Source organism: Stegostoma tigrinum, chromosome 4 (genome assembly GCF_030684315.1).
Source record: "Stegostoma tigrinum isolate sSteTig4 chromosome 4, sSteTig4.hap1, whole genome shotgun sequence".
Taxonomy (NCBI): domain Eukaryota; kingdom Metazoa; phylum Chordata; class Chondrichthyes; order Orectolobiformes; family Stegostomatidae; genus Stegostoma; species Stegostoma tigrinum.
Window position 1 is genome coordinate 539,481 of NC_081357.1, and position 23,119 is coordinate 562,599.

Consider the following 23,119-nt stretch of genomic DNA (forward strand, 5'->3'; position numbering starts at 1 on the left):
ATCCTTCTCCAGGCACAGGAAGAAAGCTCTCTGACTGATTTATTAAAACTTACAGCTTACTGCAACTGCTGAGAGAAAATAAACTGACTGACTTCGGACATGAGATACTTTTTTACTGCAGAGCAAAAACAATTCTTTCTCCACCAGACTTTTGCTGGCCTCGAACCTCAACATTCATTACTCACAACTGGAAACAAAAAGTTTCCGCAGATCACAGTGGATCATGCAGCATCCACGGAGAGAGAGAGACCCAGCTAACGTTTCCAGTCTAGATCACTCTTCATCAGAACGGAACTAAGCTCTTCAGTGATCTAGGAGCCAATCCCATCACTGTTGTCAGGCAGAAAACCTCTAGTCATCAGCACCTAGTCTCCAATCAGCAGCCTGCCTTGGTCTCCCAGACACCCTGGATCACTCAGGGATTGGGGTATCCCAGTACCTCTGATGGATTAGAGTCCCCTGGATCACTCAGGGATGGGGGTATCCCAGTATCTCTGATGGATTAGAGTCCCCTGGATCACTCAGGGATGGGGGTATCCCAGTACCTCTGATGGATTAGAGTCCCCTGGATCACTCAGGGATGGGGGTATCCCAGTACCTCTGCTGGATTACAGTTCCCTGGATCACTCAGGGATGGGGGTATCCCAGTACCTCTGATGGATTACAGTGCCCTGGATCACTCAGGGATGGGGGTATCCCAGTACCTCTGATGGATTAGAGTCCCCTGGATCACTCAGGGATGGGGGTATCCCAGTATCTCTGATGTATTACAGTCCCCTGGATCACTCAGGGATGGGGGTATCCCAGTACCTCTGATGGATTAGAGTCCCCTGGATCACTCAGGGATGGGGGTATCGCAGTACCTCTGATGGATTACAGTGCCCTGGATCACTCAGGGATGGGGGTATCCCAGTACCTCTGATGTATTAGAGTCCCCTGGATCACTCAGGGATGGGGGTATCCCAGTATCTCTGATGTATTACAGTCCCCTGGATCACTCAGGGATGGGGGTATCCCAGTATCTCTGATGTATTACAGTCCCCTGGATCACTCAGGGATGGGGGTATCCCAGTACCTCTGATGGATTAGAGTCCCCTGGATCACTCAGGGATGGGGGTATCCCAGTATCTCTGATGTATTACAGTCCCCTGGATCACTCAGAGATGGGGGTATCCCAGTATCTCTGATGTATTACAGTCCCCTGGATCACTCAGGGATGGGGGTATCCCAGTACCTCTGCTGGATTACAGTCCCCGGATCACTCAGGAATGGGGGTATCCCAGTACCTCTGATGGATTAGAGTGCCCTGGATCACTCAGAGATGGGGGTATCCCAGTACCTCTGCTGGATTACAGTGCCCTGGATCACTCAGGGATGGGGGTATCCCAGTACCTCTGATGGATTACAGTGCCCTGGATCACTCAGGGATGGGGGTATCCCAGTACCTCTGATGGATTACAGTGCCCTGAATCACTCAGGGATGGGGGTATTCCCAGTACCTCTCATGGATTACAGTCCCCTGGATCACTCAGGGATGGGAGTATTCCAGTACTAGTGAGTTTTGAGAAGATTTGTAACTCAGGTTGAGGTTCTGGATGTGAGTTTGCTCGCTGAGCTGGAAGGTTAGTTTTCAGACGTTTCGTCACCATTCTAGGTAACATCATCTGTGAGCCTCCGACGAAGCGCTGGTGTTACGTCCCGCTTTCTATTTATCTGTTCAGGTTTCCTTGGGTTGGTGATGTCATTTCCTGTGTTGGTGATGTCATTTCCTGTTCTTTTTCTCAGGGATGGTAGATGGGCTCCAAGTCAATGTGTTTGTTGATGGAATTCCGGTTGGAATGCCATGCTTCTAGGAATTCTCGTGCGTGTCTCTGTTTGGCTTGTCCTAGGATGGATGTGTTGTCCCAATCAAAGTGGTGTCCTTCCTTATCTGTATGTAAGGATACTAGTGATAGTGGGTCATATCGTTTTGTGGCTAGTTGATGTCATGTATCCTGGTGGCTAGCTTTCTGCCAGTTTGTCCAATGTAGTGTTTGTCACAGTTCTTGCAAGGTATGTTGTAGATGACGTTCGTTTTGCATGTTGTCTGTAGAAGGTCTTTTAAGTTCATTAGCTGCTGTTTTAGTGTGTTGGTGGGTTTGTGGGCTACCCTGATGCCAAGAGGTCCGAGTAGTCTGGCAGTCATTTCGGAAATGTCTTTGATGTAGGGGAGAGTGGTTATGGTTTCTGAGCCCGTTTTGTCTGTTTGTTTGGGTTTGTTGCTGAGAAATTGGCGGAATGTGTTCATTGGGTACCCGTTCTTTTTGAATACGCTGTATAGGTGATTTTCCTCTGCTCTGCGTAGTTCCTCTGTGCTGCAGTGTGTGGTGGCTCGTTGGAATAATGTTCTAATGCAGCTTCGTTTGTGGGTGTTGGGATGGTTGCTCCTGTAGTTCAGTATTTGGTCCGTATGTGTTGTTTTCCTGTAGACGCTGGTTTGAAGTTCTCCATTGACTGTTCGCTCTACTGTGACATCTAGGAATGGCAGTTTGCTGTTGTTTTCCTCCTCTTTTGTGAATGTTATGCCAGTAAAGGGTATTATTGATGGTCTTGAAGGTTTCCTCTAATTTGTTTTGTTTAGTGATGACAAAGGTGTCATCCACATAGCGGACCCAAAGTTTGGGTTGGATGATTGGCAGAGCTGTTTGTTCGAGTCTCTGCATTACTGCCTCTGCTAAGAACCCTGATATCGGAGATCCCATGGGTGTACCGTTGGTTTGTTTGTAGGTTTTGTTAATGAAAGTGAAGTGGGTGGTAAGGCATAGGTCCACTAGCTTGATGATGTTGTCCTTGCTGATGAGAAACCATAACCGCTCTCCCCTACATCAAAGACATTTCCGAAATGACTGCCAGACTACTCGGACCTCTTGGCATCAGGGTATCCCACAAACCCACCAACACACTAAAACAGCAGCTAATGAACTTAAAAGACCCTACACAGACAACAAATAAAACGAACGTCAACTACAAAATACCTTGCAAGAACTGTGACAAACACTACATTGGACAAACTGGCAGAAAGCTAGCCACCAGGATACATGAACATCAACTAGCCACAAAACGATATGACCCACTATCACTCGTATCCTTAAATACAGATGAGGAAGGACACCACTTTGATTGGGACAACACATCCATCCTAGGACAAGCCAAACAGAGACATGCACGAGAATTCCTAGAAGCATGGCATTCCAACCGGAATTCCATCAACAAACACATTGATTTGGAGCCCATCTACCATCCTCTGAGAAAAAGAACAGGAAATGACATCACCAACCCAAGGAAACCTGAACAGATAAATAGAAAGCGGGACATAACACCAGCGCTTCGTTGGAGGCTCACTGATGATGTTACCTAGAATGGTGACGAAACGTCTGAAAACTAACCTTCCAGCGCAGCGAGCAAACTCACATCCAGTATCCCAGTACCTCTGATGTATTACAGTCCCCTGGATCACTCAGGGATGGGGGTATCCCAGTACCTCTGATGTATTACAGTCCCCGGATCACTCAGGGATGGGGGTATCCCAGTACGTCTGCTGGATTACAGTGCCCTGGATCACTCAGGGATGGGGGTATCCCAGTACCTCTGATGGATTAGAGTCCCCTGGATCACTCAGGGATGGGAGTATCCCAGTACCTCTGATGGATTACAAGCCCTGGATCACTCAGGGATGGGGGTATCCCAGTACCTCTGATGGATTACAAGCCCTGGATCACTCAGGGATGGGGGTATCCCAGTACCTGTGATGGATTAGAGTCCCCTGGATCACTCAGGGATGGGTGTATCCCAGTACCTCTGATGGATTAGAGTCCCCTGGATCACTCAGGGATGGGGGCATCCCAGTACCTCTGATGGATTACAAGCCCTGGATCACTCAGGGATGGGGGTATCCCAGTACCTCTGATGGATTAGAGTCCCCTGGATCACTCAGGGATGGGGGTATCCCAGTACCTGTGATGGATTAGAGTCCCCTGGATCACTCAGGGATGGGGGTATCCCAGTATCTCTGATGGATTAGAGTCCCCTGGATCACTCAGGGATGGGGGTATCCCAGTACCTCTGATGGATTACAGTCCCTTGACGGGTTTTTGAGCCGCTGGCCTTCATTTTTCAGTGATGATCTTCAGTTCCTCAGTGATAGTTTGTGTTGGCTCCTCTGTCGGTCCCTCCCTCCCTCCGTTTCTGTCTGTCTCCCTCCCCTTTTCTTTCTCTGACCACTGTCCCTGTGTCTCCCACCCGCGCACCCCCACCGTCCCATCTCTCTCACTCGGCCTGTTTGTGTGTGTGTTTTAGCTCCAGCCAATGCTCGCATTATCCATGCTGGCCAGGCCTGTGTGGTCAAAGACGATAACATCAGTGAACGTGTCTATACCATTCGAGAGGGGAGCACCCTGCTGCTGGTTTGCCTAGTAACCGGCCATCCAAGACCCCAGGTACCCTACCGCGGTGGGGGGGGGGGGGGGGTGCGGGGGTGCACGAGTCGGGGGCAGCGGGGTGGTGCTGAGGTGGAGAGGGTGTTTGACTGAGGGAAGGAATGATGGAGGGGAGAGGACATGAGGGGAAGAATGAAGAGAGTGAGCAAGGAGCAGAGAGGGGAAAGAGATGGACGGGGAGAGTAAGGATGAGGGAGGGGCAGTGAGAGTGAGGAGACGGTGGAGCAAGGGAGGGTGAGAGGGAACGCGAATAGAAGAAGTTGTGAGGGACGTGAGTGGAAGTGGGAGTGAGAGGAGTGTGAAGGAGGAGTGTGAATGAGCACATGCAAATACGTAGCTGGAGAGTATGAAGGTGTTAGGGAATGGAAGGAGGGGTTGGAGGAACATGGGGCAGGATGATATAGAAAAGGAGAAACAGAGAAAGAGAATGAGAGGGATGTATGTGAGAGAGACAGACAGAGAGAAAGAGAGAGAGACTGTGAAGGAGTGTCTGTGAGAGAGAGACAGATAGAGAGAGTGAGTTAGATTGTGAGGGAGTGCGTATGATAGAGACGGAGAGAGAGAGAAAGAGAGAGATTGAGACGGAGTGTATGCGAGAGAGAGAATGAGAGGCAGTGCATGTGAGAGAGAGTCCAGGAGAGAGAGAGAGAGGGAGTGCATATGAGAGAGAGGGGGACAGAGTGAGATTGAGAGGGAGTGTATGCGAAAGAGAGACAGTCAGGCAGAGGGAGAGTGTGGGAAGAGAGGGGGAGAGTGGGATTAAACTGGTTGGGATATTAAAGGGAGAGGGGAGTGAGGGGGATTACCCTGGTTGGGATATTAAAGGGAGTGCGGTGTGAGAGGGAGAGCGGTATGAGGGTTTGTGGGATATTGGAGTGTGCGGGGAGTGAGAGCGGGATGAGGATGTGTGGGATATTGGAGGGTGCGGGGAGTGAGAGCTGGATGAGGGAGTGTGGGATATTGGAGGGTGCGGGGAGTGAGAGTGAGATGAGGGTGTGTGGGATATTGGAGGGTGCGGGGAGTGAGAGCGGGATGAGGGTGTGTGGGATATTGGAGGGAGGGAGGAGTGAGGGCGGGATGAGGGTGTGTAGGATATTGGAGGGTGCGGGAAGTGAGAGCGGGATGAGACTGTGTGGGATATTGGAGGGTGCGGGGAGTGAGGGCGGTATGAGGGTGTGTGGGATATTGGAGGGTGCGGGGAGTGAGAGCGGGATGAGGGTGTGTGGGATATTGGAGGGTGCGGGGCGTGAGGGCGGGATGAGGGTGTGTGGGATATGGGAGGGTGGGGGGAGTGAGGGCGGGATGAGGGAGTGTGGGATATTGGAGGGTGCGGGGAGTGAGAGCGGGATGAGGGACTGCGGGATATTGGAGGGTGCGGGGAGTGAGGGCAGGGTGAGGGTGTGTGGGATATTGGAGGGTGCGAGGAGTGAGGGCGGGATGAGGGTGTGTAGGATATTGGAGGGTGCGTGGAGTGAGAGTGGGATGAGGGTGTATAGGATATTGGAGGGTGCGTGGAGTGAGAGCGGGATGAGGGTGTGGGAGATATTGCGGGGAGTGAGAGCAGGGTGAGGGTGTGTGGGATATTGGAGGGTGCAGGGAGTGAGATCGGGATGAGGGTTTGTGGGATATTGGAGGGTGCGGGGAGTGAGAGCGGGATGAGGGTGTGGGAGATATTGCGGGGCGTGAGGGCGGGATGAGGGTGTGTGGGATATTGGAGGGTGCGGGGAGTGAGAGCGGGATGAGGGTGTGTGGGATATTGGAGGGTGCGGGGAGTGAGAGCGGGATGAGGGTGTGTGGGATATTGGATGGTGCGGGGAGTGAGAGCGGGATGAGGGTGTGTGGGATATTGGAGGGTGCGGGGAGTGAGAGCTGGATGAGGGAGTGTGGGATATTGGAGGGTGCGGGGAGTGAGGGCGGGATGAGGGTGTGTGGGATATTGGAGGGTGCGGGGAGTGAGAGTGAGATGAGGGTGTGTGGGATATTGGAGGGTGCGGGGAGTGAGAGCGGGATGAGGGTGTGTGGGATATTGGAGGGTGCGAGGAGTGAGGGCGGGATGAGGGTGTGTAGGATATTGGAGGGTGCGGGGAGTGAGAGCGGGATGAGACTGTGTGGGATATTGGAGGATGCGGGGTGTGAGAGCGGGATGAGGGTGTGTGGGATATTGGAGGGTGCGAGGAGTGAGAGCAGGATGAGGGTGTGTGTGATATTGGAGCGTGCAGGGAGTGAGAGCGGGATGAGGGTGTGTGGGGTATTGGAGGGTGCGGGATGAGGGTGTGTGGGATATTGGAGGGTGCGAGGAGTGAGAGCAGGATGCGAGTATGTGGGATATTGGATGGTGCGGGGAGTGATGGCGGGATGAGGGTGTGTGGGATATTGGAGGGTGCAGGGACTGAGAGTGGGATGAGGGTGTGTGGCATATTGGAGGGTGCGGGGAGTGAGGGCAGGATGAGGGTGTGTGGGATATTGGAGGGTGCGAGGAGTGAGAGCGGGATGAGGGTGTGTGGGATATTGCGGGGAGTGAGTGTGGGATGAGGGTGTGTGGGATATTGGAGGGTGTGTGGAGTGAGAGCGGGATGAGGGTGTGTGGGATATTGGAGGGTGCGGGGAGTGGGGGCGGGATGAGGGTGTGTGGGATATTGGAGGGTGCGAGGAGTGAGAGCGGGATGAGGGTGTGTGGGATATTGCGGGGAGTGAGAGCGGGATGAGGGTGTGTGGGATATTGGAGGGTGCGGGGAGTGAGAGCGGGATGAGGGTGTGTGGGATATTGGAGGGTGCGAGGAGTGAGAGCGGGATGAGGGTGTGTGGGATATTGCGGGGAGTGAGAGCGGGATGAGGGTATGTGGGATATTGGAGGGTGCGGGGAGTGGGGGCGGGATGAGGGTGTGTGGGATATTGGAGGGTGGGGGGAGTGGGGGCGGGATGAGGGTGTGTGGGATATTGGAGGGTGCGAGGAGTGAGAGCGGGATGAGGGTGTGTGGAATATTGGAGGGTGCGAGGAGTGAGAGCGGGATGAGGGTGTGTGGGATATTGGAGGGTGCGAGGAGTGAGAGCGGGATGAGGGTGTGTGGGATTTTGGAGGGTGCGGGGAGTCGGGGCTTGGTGACACAATGTGGGCCGATGCAGGGAGCAAGGGCCTGATGAGTTTCGGTGGGGCGGTGCGCAGAGTGACCGCGTGATGAGGGTGAGGGGGGACGGCACGGTGAGTGATCGCGGTGTGAGGGTCGTGCGAGGATGGTGCGGGGAGTGACCGCGGGGTGAGGGTCGGCGGGGGACGGTGCGGGGAGTGACCGCGGGGTGAGGGTGGGGGGTGGACAGTGCGGGGAGTGACCGCGGAGTGAGGATCGTGGGAGGACGGTGCGGTGAGTGACTGCGGGGTGAGGGTCCTGGGAGGACGGTGCGGGGAGTGACCGCGGGGTGAGTGTGGGGGGGGACTGTACGGTGAGTGACCGCGGAGTGATGGTCGGGGGGTGGGGGGGTGTGGTGTGCTGAGTGATCGCGGGGTGAGGGTCGGGGGGGACGGTGCGGTGAGTGACCGCGGGGTGAGTGTGGGGGGGATGGTACGGTGAGTGACCGCGGGGTGAGGGTGGGGGGGGACGGTGCGGTGAGTGACCGTGGGGTGAGGGTCGGGGGGTGGGGGGGTGTGGTGCGCTGAGTGACCGCGGGGTGAGGGTGGTGGGTGGACGGTGCGGGGTGTGACCGCGGGGTGAGTGTCGTGGGAGGACGGTGCGGGGAGTGACCGCGGGGTGAGGGTGGCGGGGGGACAGTACGGGGAGTGACCGCGGGGTGAGGGTCGTGGGAGGACGGTGCGGGGAGTGACCGCGGGGTGAGGGTGGCGGGGGGACGGTGTGGGGAGTGACTGCGGGGTGAGGGTCGTGGGAGGACGGTGCGGTGAGTGGCCGCGGGGTGAGGGTCAGGGGGTGTGGTGCGGTGAGTGACCGCGGGGTGAGGGTCGGGGGGGACGGTGCAGGGAGTGACCGCGTGGTGAGGGTGGGGGGGGGACGGTGGGGGGTGTGTGGTGTGGTGAGTGACCGCTGGGTGAGGGTCGGGGGAGGACGGTGCGGTGAATGACCGCGGGGTGAGGGTGGTGGGGGGGTGTGGTGTGGTGAGTGGCCGCAGGTTGAGGGTCGTGGGGTGTGGTGCGGTGAGTGACCGCGGGGTGAGGGTCGGGGGTGACGGTGCGGGGAGTGACCGCGGGGTGAGGGTGGGAAGTGACGGTGCGGGGAGTGATCGCGGGGTGAGGGTGGGGGGCGACGGTGCGGGGAGTGACCGCGGGGTGAGGGTCGTGGGCTGTGGTGCGGTGAGTGACCGCGGGGTGAGGGTGGGGGGGGACGGTGCGGGGAGTGACCGCGGGTTGAGGGTCGTGGGCTGTGGTGCGGTGAGTGACCGCGGGGTGAGGGTTCGGGGGGACGGTGCGGGGAGTGACCGCGGGTTGAGGGTCGGGGGGGTGTGGTGCGGTGAGTGACCGCGGGTTGAGGGTCGGGGGGGGTGTGGTGCGGTGAGTGACCGCGGGTTGAGGGTCGGGGGGGGTGTGGTGCGGTGAGTGACCGCGGGTTGAGGGTCGGGGGGGGGTGTGGTGCGGGGAGTGACCGCGGGTTGAGGGTCGGGGGGGTGTGGTGCGGTGAGTGACCGCGGGTTGAGGGTCGGGGGGGGTGTGGTGCGGTGAGTGACCGCGGGTTGAGGGTCGGGGGAGGTGTGGTGCGGTGAGTGACCGCGGGGTGAGGGTGGGGGGGGACGGTGCGGGGAGTGACCGCGGGTTGAGGGTGGGGGGGGGGACGGCCAGGCCCTCGCTGTGTGGTGTAACCCGTCTGGTTTTGGTGATGTTCAGGTGAAATGGACGAAAACCGCCGGCAGTGCGTCCGACCGCTTTCAGGAGACGACGGTGTTTAACCAGACGTTGGAGATCCGGCAGATCCGGAGGATCCAGGGAGGCCGGTACTACTGTAAAGCGGAGAATGGGATTGGAGGGCCTGCCATCAAGTCCATTCGAGTAGATGTACAATGTGAGTCACCTGCTTCTCTCCTCCACAGTTCCAACACTACCCTGTCTCTGTTAGAGCCATACACCACCTTCCAGAACCTTCCGCACACCATTCCTCCTCACTGCATCCTCTACACGCCCTGGCTACCGGCTCGGACGTCACGTCGGGGTCAGTCTGGGAGGTCACACCAGGGTCAGGCTCGGACGTCACGTCGGGGTCAGGCTCGGACGTCACGTCGGGGTCAGTCTGGGAGGTCACGGCAGGGTCAGGCTCGGACGTCACGTCGGGGTCAGGCTCGGACGTCACGTCGGGGTCAGTCTGGGAGGTCACACCAGGGTCAGGCTCGGACGTCACGTCGGGGTCAGGCTCGGACGTCACGTCGGGGTCAGTCTGGGAGGTCACGGCAGGGTCAGGCTCGGACGTCACGTCGGGGTCAGGCTCGGACATCACGTCGGGGTCAGTCTGGGAGGTCACACCAGGGTCAGGCTCGGACGTCACGTCGGGGTCAGGCTCGGACGTCACGTCGGGGTCAGTCTGGGAGGTCACGGCAGGGACAGGCTCAGACGTCACGCCAGGGTCAGTGAGAGGTCACAGAGGAGTCAGGCTCGGACGTCACGTCGGGGTCAGTCTGAGAGGTCACAGCAGGGTCAGGCTCGGACGTCACGCCAGGGTCAGGCTCGACGTCACGGCGGGGTCAGTCTGGGAGGTCACAACAGGGTCAGGCTCGGACGTCACTTCGGGGTCAGGCTCGGACGTCACGTCGGGGTCAGTCTGGGAGGTCACGGCAGGGTCAGGCTCGGACGTCACGCCGGGGTCAGTCTGGGAGGTCACGGCAGGGTCAGGCTCGGACGTCACGCCGGGGTCAGTCTGGGAGGTCACGGCAGGGTCAGGCTCGGACGTCACGCCGGGGTCAGTCTGGGAGGTCACGGCAGGGTCAGGCTCGGACGTCATGCCGGGGTCAGTCTGAGAGGTCACAGCAGAGTCAGGCTCGGACATCACGCCGGGGTCAGTCTGAGAGGTCACAGCAGGGTCAGGCTCGGACGTCACGGCGGGGTCAGTCTGGGAGGTCACAACAGGGTCAGGCTCGGACATCACGCCGGGGTCAGTCTGAGAGGTCACAGCAGAGTCAGGCTCGGACATCACGCCGGGGTCAGTCTGAGAGGTCACAGCAGGGTCAGGCTCGGACGTCACGGCGGGGTCAGTCTGGGAGGTCACAACAGGGTCAGGCTCGGACGTCACGTTGGGGTCAGTCTGAGAGGTCACAGCAGGGTCAGGCTCGGACGTCACGCCGGGGTCAGTCTGAGAGGTCACAGCAGAGTCAGGCTCGGACATCACGGCGGGGTCCGTCTGGGAGGTCACACCGGGGTCAGGCTCGGACATCACTGTGGTCAGACCGGGAGGTCACGGCGGGGTCAGACCGGGAGGTCAAGGCAAGGTCAGGCTTGGAGGTCATGGCAGGGTCAATCTGGGAGGTCACCTTTGGCTGACGCTGAGAGGTCACGGCGGGGTCAGGTTGAGAGGTCATGGCGGGGTCAGGTTGGGCGTTCACGGTAGGGTCAGACCAGGAGGTCACAGTGGGGTCAGGTTGAGAGGTCACGGTAGGGTCAGACCAAGCTCATTGAGGAACCAGTCTGTGGGCCACACTGTGGCACGGTGCCGTGGTCAAGTCAGTCGGTAGGATCACAGGCTGCGTCCCCGGTGGGTTAAGGGTGACGGGCGGTTGGGCGGTGGGTTTTAAACACTCGGACGTCACGCCGGGGTCAGTCTGGGAGGTCACGGCAGGGTCAGGCTCGGACGTCACGCCGGGGTCAGTCTGAGAGGTCACGGCAGGGTCAGGCTCGGACGTCACGCCGGGGTCAGTCTGAGAGGTCACAGCAGGGTCAGGCTCGGACGTCACGCCATGGTACTGGTGGCTACAGTGATGCTGGAGCGGTGTGAAGGCTCGGGACCGGTGTGTGTGTGAGATCTAACTGTCCGAACTATGGGGTCATAGCATGTGCTGAGCATGTATGTTCTGCATCTACTTCACAGATGGACTTGGTTCAGTAACTGTCCTCAATCTCGACCCAGCGTCACTCTCCACCTCGGGACCTCCTAAAGCCTCTCTGTTTATTACAGGTGGAAAGATGCAGGAGCACAAACCCTGGGAACAGAATTCAGCAGATCCCTTGGGAAGCATTAGTAGTGTTGAATAAAGTCGGCACGAGTTTATAAAGGATAACCATAGTTCACTGATCCACTGGAGTTGTTCTGGGATGTAACTAGTAGAATGGAGGACGAAGGTCCTCTCCGAGTGGTGTGAATTGAGTTTTCAGAAGGCTTTTCTTAATGTCCCACATAGAAGGTCAGTGAGTAGGATTCAAACACGTGGGGTCCGGGCTAAGAAATGGGTGTTGGCCAAGAGCTGCTTCACAGAAAAGAGACAGAGAGTGGGAATGCTTGCTGTTTTTTCCTGAGTGGCAGGTACGATAACGGTCGGTCCTTGTAACCCAGCTATTCACACGATCTATCAACGAGCTGGATAGTGGGAAACAGTATTTCCCAGATCACTGACCACACCAAACTGGATGGGGCAAAGAGTGATATCCCGGGAATTGCGGATGTACAAATGGATCTGGATGTCAATGAGAGCAAGCAGGCAGGTACAGCGAGTGATTAGGAAGGGAAATGGTGTACTGGCCTCTCGTTGCAGTCGGCCCACTTTAAACTCTACACACTCTCCTTTTGGAACGTATTCAGTGACTTGGCCTCTACAGATTCCGACTCATCTCAGTCGTAGTGTTACGCAGCACAGAAACCAGCCCATCGGCTCGACTAGTCCATGCTCACCAGATATCCTAAACTGATCTAGTCCCATTCGCATGCATTTGGAAAATATCCCTCTCAATATTTCCACTCACATTCCTGTCTAAATGTCTTAAATATTGTAATTATACCAGCCTCCACCACTCCCTCTGGCAGCTTATTCCACACCACCCTCTGTGTGAAAGAGTTACCCCTCAGGTCCCTTTGAAATCTTTCCCCTCTCACCTTAAACCGATGCCCGGGATAAATCATTTTTGCACCCTTTCCCGTTTAATACCTCCCTTCGGGAGAGACTAGGATTGTACACAGTACTCTAAGCCAGGCCTTAGCAATGTCTTGTACAGCTGTAACATGGTGTCCTAGCTCCTGTATTCAATGTACTGACTAATGAAGCCAAGCACCACCTTCACAGGAAGGGTCCCAAAACATTAACCCTGTTTTCTCCTTCACAGATGCTGCCAGACCTGCCGAGCTTTTCCAGCAATTTCTGTTGTTATTTATGATTTACAGCAACCTCCCTCACGGCCCTGTCTACCTGGGACTCCACTTTCAGGGAACTATGAACCTGCGTTCCAACGTCTCTATGTTCAGCAACACTGCCCAGGGCCTTACCTTTAAGTGTACAGCTCCTGCCCTGATGTGCCTTTCCAAAACGCAGCACCTCACATTTATCTGAATTAAACTCCACCTGCCACTGCTTGGCCCAATGGTCCATCTGGTCAAGGTCCCATTGTACCGAGGTAACCTTCGCTGCCCATTTACCACTTTTGGCGTTGTCTGCAAACTTACTCACCATATTTCCTGTGTTCACATCCAAGTTATTTATGTGAATGACGAGAAGCAGTGGAACAAGCACCGACCCTTGTGGCACACCGCTGGTCACAGGCCGACAGTCTAAAAAGCAACCCTCCATCACCACCCTCTGTCTCTGAACTTCCAGCCAACTTTGTATCCAAATGAGATAACAAGGTGTAGAGCTGGGGTCCAGACCCAAACCATCAGCGTTCCTGCTCCTCTGATGCTGCCTGGCCTGCTGTGTTCATCCAGCTCCACACCTTGTTGTCTCAGACTCCAGCATCAGCAGTTCCTATCTCTTTGTACCCAGGTGGCTAGTTCTCCCTGTAATCCACATGATCTAACCTTTCCTACCAGTCTACCATGCAGAACCATATTACAGACCTTGTTGAAGTCCACACAGATAACGTCCACTACTCTGACTTCACCTGTTATAATGATCTTTCCTCATATCGAGCACAGGACATAGAACAGCCCAGCACAGAACAGGCCCTTCGGCCCAAGATGTTGTGCTGAATTTTTACCCTAAACCTAAGGTCTATCTACCCTCCACCCCTACCTTATACTATCATCCATATGCCTGTCTAATAGCCGCTTAAATGTCCTTCGTGAGGCCGACTCCACTACCCTCTCCAGGCATTCCACGGCCCAACCACTCTAAGGAACCTACCTGTGACATCTCCCCTATATCTACCTCCACTCACTTTAAAACTATCTCCCCTCGTAATAGCTAACTCCACCCTAGGAAAAAGTCTCTGGCTGTCCACTCTATCTATACCTCTGATCATTTTGTACACCTCTATCAAGTCACCTCTCATCCTTCGTCGTTCTAAAGAGCAAAGCCCGAGCTCTCTCAACCTTTCCTCGTAAGACCTTCCCTCCATTCCAGGCAACATCCTGATAAATCTCCTCTGTACCTTTTCCAACACTTCCATATCTTTCCTGTAATGAGGCGACCAGAACTGGACACAATACTCCAGATGTGGCCGAACCAGGCTTTTGTATCGCTGAAGCATAACTTCACGGCTCTTGAGCTCAATCCCTCTATTAATGAAAGCCAGCAGGGAACTATGGACGTGAACCCCTAGATCCCTCTGCTCCTCCACACTGCCAAGAATCTTTCCGTTAACCCTCTATTCTGCTTTCAAGTTTGTCTTTCCAAAATGAATCACCTCACACTTTTCAGGTTAAACTCCATCTGCCACTTCTCAGCCCAGCTCTGCATCCTATCAATGACCCTTTGTAACCTAGAACAGCCCTCCGCACTATCCACAACTCGACCCGCCTTCGTATCATCCGCGAACTTACTAATCCACCCTTCCACTCCTACATCCAAATCATTTACAAAAATCACAAATAGAAGAGGATCCAGAACAGGTCCTTGTGGTACACCACTTGTAACTGAGCACCATGTTGAATATTTTCCATTGGCTACCACCCTTTGTCTTATAAGGGTTAGCCAATTTTGAATCCAATCTGCCGCATCTTCCCCTATGCCACACTTCCTTACTTTCTGCATGAGCCTACCATGGGGAACCTTACCAAACTCCTTACTTAAATCCATGTATACCACATCCCCTGCTCCACCTTCGTCCATGTGTTTGGTCACCTCTTCAAAGAATTCAATAAGGTTTGTGAGGCATGGCCTACCCCTCACAAATCCATGCTCTCACAAATCAAACTGTGCCTTTCCCAAGTGATCATAAATCCTCTCTCTCAGAGCCCATCCCAATAATTTGCCCACCACTGACGTAAGACTAACTGATCTGTAATTTCCGTGATTATCCCTATTCCCTTTTTTGAACCATATTCTGAGACTGTATCCCCTAGTTTTAGACCTCACAAACCAGGGGACGCGTGCTCCCTGGATCCAGCTTGCCCAGCCCCGTTTCAGTCAGATCCCCTCTCATTGTTCCAAAACCTATTGAATACAAACCCAGTGGAACCAACCTCTCCTCATAGTCCCATCAAATTCAGCCCAGTGAAACTTTGCCGCACGCTATCTGTGTTAAATACATCTTTTCTTTGGGTGTGAGACCGAAACTGCACCCGGTCCACCAGCTGTGGGTCTTCCCAAGGCCCTGTACCACTGCAGTAAGACATCACTATTTAGAACGTAGAACTGTATAACTCAGAAATATGATGCCTAAGTAAACTAATCCCTTCTATCTTTCCTTGGTCCATATTCCCAGGTTCCTCGCATATTCATGTCCTTATCTAAAAGTCCCTTAAACGCCCCTATCTCATCTGCCTCCACCCCAGGCAGTGCATTCCAACGTCCTGGCCTCCACTGCACTCTGCGGCAATGAATTCCACAAGCCCACTGGGGGGAAAAAAGATGCTGACTGTCAGCCCTATCTATGCATCTCATAATTTTATAAACTTCTAACAAGTCTCCCCTCAGACCCTGGCACTACAAACAACGCAGCCCAGGTTTTTCCAGCCCCTCCTTACAGCTCATACCCTCTAATCCAAGCACCATCCTGGTAAACCCTTTCCACATCCTCCCTGTGACCTGGTGACCAGAACTGAACGCAATACTCAAAGTGTGGCCTAACCAAGTGTGATAAAGCTGCAACATGACATCCTGACCCTTGTACTCAATTCCCTGACCAATAAAGACAAGCATGCCGCACTCCTCCTTTACCACCCGATCTACCTGTGTGGCCACTTTCAGGGAGCTATGGACTTGAACCCCAAGATCCCTCTGTACATCGATGCTGTTCAGGGCCCTACCATTAACTGTATACTTTATCTGAACATTTAATCTCCCAAAGCGCAGCACCTCACACTTACCCAGATTAAACTCCATCTGCTATTTCCCTGCCACATCTGTAACTGATCCATATCCTGCAGTATCCTCTGACAACCTTCTACACTGTCCACAACTTCACCGATCTTTGTAAACTGCAAACTCACTGACATTTTCACCCAAGTCATTTACATATATCACAGAGAGCAGAGGTCCCAGTACGGATCCCTGCAGAACAGCCACTAGGCACAGACCTCCAGCCTGAAAAACCCCCTTTCACCACTACCCCCTGCCTTCTATGTACAAACCGATTCTGAATCCACTCGGCCAAGTCACCGTGGATCCCATGCACCTTAATCTTCTGGATGGGCGTACCGTGAGGGAGCTTGTCGAAAGCCTGACTAAAATCCATGTAAACAACATCCACAGCTCATAGAATCCCGACAGTGTGTAATCAGGCCATTCAGCCCAGTAAGTCCATGCTGCCCCTCCAAAGAGCATCTCACCCAGACCCATTACCCTGCCCCTGCATTTCCCATGTCTAACCCACCTAACCTAAACACCCTGGGCACTATGGGTAATTGTAGCATGGCCAACCCACCCCACCCTGCGCATCTTATCCTTGTAGCTATCTTAAAACAGAAGGAGTCGTGATCACTGTTTTGGGAAGGCTCTCCCACTGGAAGGTCAGTCACAAGGCCAGGCTCAATATTGGGGAAGTTAAAGTCACTCACTGTGATAACTCTGTTTTTATAGCACCTTTCTGTAATCTGCCAGTATATTCGTTCCTTGGTGTCTCGGTGGCTGTTGGGGGCCTACAGTATAATCCTATCAAAGTGATTGCACCCATCTTATTTTTCAGCTCTACCCACATTGCCTCAGTGGATGGGCCGTCCAGGATGCCCTCCCTGAGTGTAGATGTACTCATCTCCCTGATTAGTAATACATCTCCCCCACCTCTTTTACCTTCCTCTATCTCGTCTAAAACAACAAAACCCTGGAACATTGAGCAGCCAGTCCTGTCCTCCTCTCAACCAAGTCTCTGTAACCATAGCCCCATGTACTGATCCGGGCTCCAAGCTCACCTGCCTTACCCATAATACTCCTTGGGATTGTAATAAACACCCGTCAGGCCATTAGTACCACTGTGTTCATTAAGCTGTCTCTGCGTGTCCTTCCTTTCTGATTTACTCCCTTCCCTTCGATCCCTCCACTTGCTGACCTGCTGCTCTGGTTCCCAGCCCCCTGCTCCTCTAGTTTAGCACTAGTGAACGTCCCTGTGACGATAGGGGTCACCCTCCACTTTCGGTGTGACCTGTCCCTCTTGTACGGGTCACTCCTGCCCCAGAAGAGGTCCCAAGAACCTGAAACGCTGCCCCCCTGCACCAGCTCCTTGGCCACGCATTTATCTCTCCTGCCTTTCTATTCCTTGCATCACTAGCAACGTAGCACTGATAGTTACCAAGAGACGACTACCGTTGAGGTCCTGCTCTTTAGCCTCTCTCCTAATTCCCTGTGCTCGCTCCATAGAACCTCATTCCTCCTCCTACCTACACCATTGGTACCAGTGTGCACCGTCACTTCTGGCTGCTCACTCTCCCCCTTCAGAGTTTACTGCAAATGCTCAGAAATGCCCTGGATCCTGGCACCAGGGAGGCAGCTCACCTTCCGGGACTCCCAGCTGCAGCTACAGAAATGCGTGTCTGTGCCCCAAATTAGCGAGTCTCCGACCACTACCGCTCACTTAGACCCTGCTCCACGGCAGAGCTAATTGCGGTGCCACAGGATGTCAACTCCAAAGTGATATTAATGAGAGGGATAGGGTTTGCAGACAGCACAAGGCTGGGTGGGAGGGTGAGCTGTGGGGAGGGTGCAGCGATGTCTCGGTGTGATTTGGACAGGCTGAGTGAGTGGGTAAATACACAGCAGATACAGTATAATGTGGATAAATGTGAGGTGGGATCAGGAAGGCAGATTATGCTCTGAACAGTGATGGATTGGGAAAGGGGGAGGTGCAGTGATACCTGGGTGTCCCTATATCCCAGTCACTGAAAGTAAGTATGCAGGTGCAGCAGGGGGTGAGGAAGGTCAATGGGATGTTGGTCTTTGTAGTGAGAGGAGTTGAGTACAGGAGAGGGATGTCTTGCTGCAATTATACAGGGCCTCAGTGAGACCACACCTGGAATCCTGATCTCCTCATGTGAGGAAGGATGTTCTGGTGATGGAGGGAGTGCAGCAAAGTTTTCCCAGACTGATTCCTGGGATGGCAGGAATGGTGTATGGAGAGAGAATGGATTGGGTTAGGATTATATTCACTGGAGTTTCGGCGAATGAGGAAAGATGTTCCTGATGTTGGTGGAGATTCAAGAACCAGAGGGTACAGTCTAAGGCTACAGGGTACACCATTAGAGACGAGGAGAAAATGTCTTCACCCACAGAGTGGTGAGCCTGTGGAATTCACTGCCACCGAGAGCAGGTGAGGTCAACACATTGAATGTTTTCTAGGAGGAGGTAGATATAACTCTTAAGGCTAAAGGGATCAAAAGGTATGGTGGAGAAAGCAGGAACAGGGAACCGAGCTCGATGATCAGCCATGATCGTATAGAATGGTGGAGCAGGTGTGAAGGGCTGAATGGCCCACTCCTGTTCCTGTTTCCTATGTGGGTGACTGGATGTGAATACACAGGGTCAGTGATACCACAGTGAGGTAACTGTGGCTGTGAAAGGCAGGTGTCCCAGCAATATCTCTGAGCAGGAACTCTGGCTGAGACTAATGCCCTAGGGATAGTTTTCAATCCCACTCACTGGGCCGAGTTTGATACAATACATACTGATGGAATTGCAAACGATACTCAGTAATGATGATCATCATGACAAGGATCATCGGGTTCACTAATGTCCTTTAGGGAAGGAAACTGCCATCCTGACCTAGTCTGGCCTCCATGTGACTCCAGACCCACAGTAATGTGGGTGACACATAACTGCCCTCTGTTGCAATTAGGGACGGGCAATAAATGCTGCCTGGTCAGCTTGGCCCTCATCCTGTGTCTGACACCGACAACGTAAATAAAGTTTGCTTGTTTTAAACACTCGTGTCTCCTCAGATACTGAAGCAGTCCATGTTCACATGCCACAAGTTCTGGGCAATATCCAGGCTCGGGCTGACAAGTGACATTTGTGCCACTAATGCCAGGCTATGTCCATCACCAATAAGAGACAATCTAACCACCGTCCTTTGACATTCAATGGTGTTACCATCACTGAATCCCCTCACTATCAACATCCTGGGGGTTACCATTGACCAGAAACTCAACTGGACTCACCACATTAACAGGGTGATGACAAGGGCAGGTCAGAAGCTGGGAATACTGCGGTGAGTAACTCACCTCCTGACTCCCCAAAGCCTGTCCACCATCTACAAGAAGCAAATAAGTTGCATTGCAGAAATTCACCAAAGATCCTCAGACAGATCCCATTCCAAACCCACAACCACTTCCATCTGGAAGGACAAGGACAGTAGATACAAGGGAACACCACCCCCTGCAGGTTCCCCTCCGAGCCACTCACCATCCTGACTTGGAAATAGGATCCTGGAATTCCCTCCCTAAGGACATTATGGGGCCTCTGCTGTTTGAGATCTACGACATGAATGCGTTCAGCATGAGTACTGTATCGCAGTAAAGTTTAAAACGTCTATTCCCAGGGTGTGAGCCTGGCAGCAGAATTGACACAAGGACAGATGTTTGTACAGTTTTCATACAATATTGACACATAAACAGCGTGTGTTTTCATGTATGTTTAGGGTTTTCCACGTTCCCAGCCATACTCACTGCTGTTCACGTGCCTTTTACTCATCATCTCCTTCAGTCTCTGATTGAATACCTAAATCTGAAATCAGGCCTTCTCTTAAAGCTACACACAAAAGAACAAAGAAAATTACAGCACAGGAGCAGGCCCTTCGGCCCTCCAAGCCTGCGCCGATCCTCTGTCTAACCTGTCATCTATTTTCTAAGGGTCTGTGTCCCTCCGCTCCCTTAAACTTTCCTCCTCTCACTTTGAACTCATGACCCCTAGTAATTGAGACCCCCACTCTGGGAAAAAGCTTTTTGCTATCCACCCTGTCTATACCCCTCATGATTGTGTAGACCCCAATAAGGTCCCCCCTCAATCTCCGTCTTTCTAATGAAAATGATCCTAATCTACTCAGCCTCTCTTCATAGCTAGCGCCCTCCATACCAGGCAACATCCATATGTTGTTGCTGGTTGTTCATAGGGATAATGTTGGATAATGTGAGCCCAGTTTAAGTTGTTGTTATGGGAGTTGTTTTTGCTCTGTTTCTGTAGTTGGCTTGTTGCAGACTCTGCATCTGGAGCTTGGTGTGTGAATATGTCACTGATGTGTTCATCTCTTGCTGATGAGCTGCCTGAAGTTGAGGAACAGCTCTGCAATCGGGTGTATTTGCCAACAGGTATATGTGGTCATTCATTCCCACTGCCCCCCACCTGTCCCAAGTCGCCAACAGGACTGGGTTTTGCTGAGTGTTGAACGTTCATACTCTTTAACATTCACAACATGGCAATGGTTTGGTGTTTGTGTCAAAAATGGAGCTTGGCTTTCGGCCGGTTTGTCGCTCACTTGTTCTGACTTCAGGCGCCGTTTTGTTAGTGGAGACATTGTGCGTGACTTGAGGATTTCCTTGTGTACTTTGGTGCAAAATTTGCTCCATTTCTTTGGTGATTTTCGCTGCAGCATCAGTCTTTCCACTAGACTGGTTGACATGTGAAAATGTCATTGAATTTCCGGATGGTTCCTGAAGTGACTGTGTTCTTCATTTGTGAGATGCAGGCCGTGTTCTTCATGACTATGTGAGGAATACCAGGATAGCCGGTGTGCTTTTCCATATCGGACAATCTCGGGGTCAGCTATCCACTTCACTGCAGCGTTGTCGAGAAGATAATCAGCCATCTCAAACTGTCATTTCATTTCACCTCGCTATGTCCAATATGTTGTTATCAGCAACGGGAGTCTCTGTGATGGTCTCTCGACATCCTTTTATCGCTGCCATCAGACAGAGAATTGCGTCTTGTTCAGGAACAAAAACAAAGTTGCTGGAAAAGCTCAGCGGGTCTGGCAGCATCAGTGGAGGTGAACAGTTCTGAGGAAGGGTCACCAGACCCAAAAGGTTAACTCTTTTTTTTCTCCTCTACAGATGCCGCCAGACCCGCTGAGCTTTTCCAGCAACTTTGTTTCTGTTCCTGATTTACAGCATCCGCAGTTCTTTCGGTTCTAATTGCATCTTGTTGAGTTACTTGCTTTATTCGAGAAAGATGCTTGTTTGTTGTACTCGGTGCTTCTGCAGCGTTGATAACTTCCAGAACATGATGCTGTTTCCCGTCGAATCAGGTGAATTTCACTATTATTACAGCAGCCTTCACTTGTATCACCAGGAGTGCTGCTCTCAACAGCTCGTTTGCAATGTTCATCTGATTCCCTCACTCGCGTGTTACACGCAGACGATACCTGTGTAAACTACAGCCGTGTTGTTAGCTGTCGCTTTGAAGGAGCTTGAGAAAGATGCAGTCGGTCAGTTCTGGCAGTTTGTCTGTTCCAAACGTGGGTGCTCTCAGGTTGTCAGATCGCGCCAGGGTAACGCACAGGGAACAAAGACCCCCACTATAGTTGGAGCCACCATAGAAGGCAGTGAGTGTAACCCGTGCACACCTATTCGGCAGGCTACCGGAAAGCACGGACTGCGTTTCTGCGCAGACCGAGAGTTACTGTTCGTTACAGGGAAAGCGTTAAAACCTCCAACATCCACCACCGGCAACAGGACCTCAAACACCCCCCAACGCACACTCTCACACTCACACACACGTACCCGCACACACTCACGCGCACACACACACACACACACATGTACCCACACACACTCACGCACACGTACCCGCACACACTCACACACTGTTCGTTACAGGGAAAGTGTTAAAACCTCCAACATCCACCACCGACAACAGGACCTCAAACACCCCCCAACGCACACTCTCACACTCACACACACGTACCCGCACACACTCACGCGCACGCACACACACACACACACACACACACACACACACGTACCCACACACACCCACGCACACGTACCCGCACACACTCACGCACACGTACCCGCACACACACACGCACACACACACACACATGTACCCACACACACTCACGCACACGTACCCGCACACACTTACACACGGTTCGTTACAGGGAAAGTGTTAAAACCTCCAACATCCACCACCGATAACAGGACCTCAAACACCCCCCAACGCACGCTCTCACACTCTCACACACGTACCCGCACACACACTCACACACACGTACCCGCACACACACACACACACACACACACACACACACACACACACACACACCCCGCACACTCTCACACACTGTTCGTTACAGGGAAAGCGTTAAAACCTCCAACATCCACCACCGACAACAGGACCTCAAACACCCCCCAACGCACACTCTCACACTCACACACACGTACCCGCACACACTCACGCACACATACCCGCACACACTCACGCACACGTACCCGCACACACTCATGTACCCGCACACACTCACGCGCACGTACCTGCACACACTCACGCACACGTACCCGCACACGCACGTACCCGCACATACTCACGTACCCACACACACTCTCTCACACGTACCCGCACACACTCACACACACGTACCCGCACACACACATACACTGTTCATTACAGGGAAAGCGTTAAAACCTCCAACATCCACCACCGACAACAGGACCTCAAACACCACCCAACGCACACTCTCACACTCACACACACGTACCCGCACACACACACACATGTACCCGCACACACACACACACACGTACCCACGCACGCACACACACACACGTACCCGTGCGCGCACACACACACTCACACCCGCACACTCACACTCACACCCGCACACTCACACACACTCTCTCTCTCACACACACACACACTCACACACTCACACTCACATACCCACACACTCACACACACACACACACACACACGTACCCGCACGCTCACACACACGTACCCGCACACTCTCACACACGTACCCGCACGCTCTCACACACGTACCCGCACGCTGACACACACGTACCCGCACGCTCACACACACCCACACACTCTCACACACACTCACATACTCACACGTACCCGCACGCTCACACACACTCACACACACACCCTCACTCTCTCACACACGTACCCGTACACTCACACACACGTACCCGCACACTCACTCACACGTA

The 23,119-nt window shown here is 53.5% G+C and overlaps 1 protein-coding gene across 1 annotated transcript in view; it reads left to right on the plus strand.

Annotated features, from left to right (window-relative positions):
- LOC125452319 (MAM domain-containing glycosylphosphatidylinositol anchor protein 1-like) overlaps nt 1-23,119 on the plus strand; it is a 134,303-nt gene that overhangs the window by 78,846 nt on the left and 32,338 nt on the right. Inside the window, exons 2-3 of the mRNA XM_059645134.1 lie at nt 4,336-4,475; nt 9,301-9,475. Coding sequence (XP_059501117.1) covers nt 4,336-4,475; nt 9,301-9,475 — 315 coding nt within the window. The remainder of the gene's footprint in view (nt 1-4,335; nt 4,476-9,300; nt 9,476-23,119) is intronic.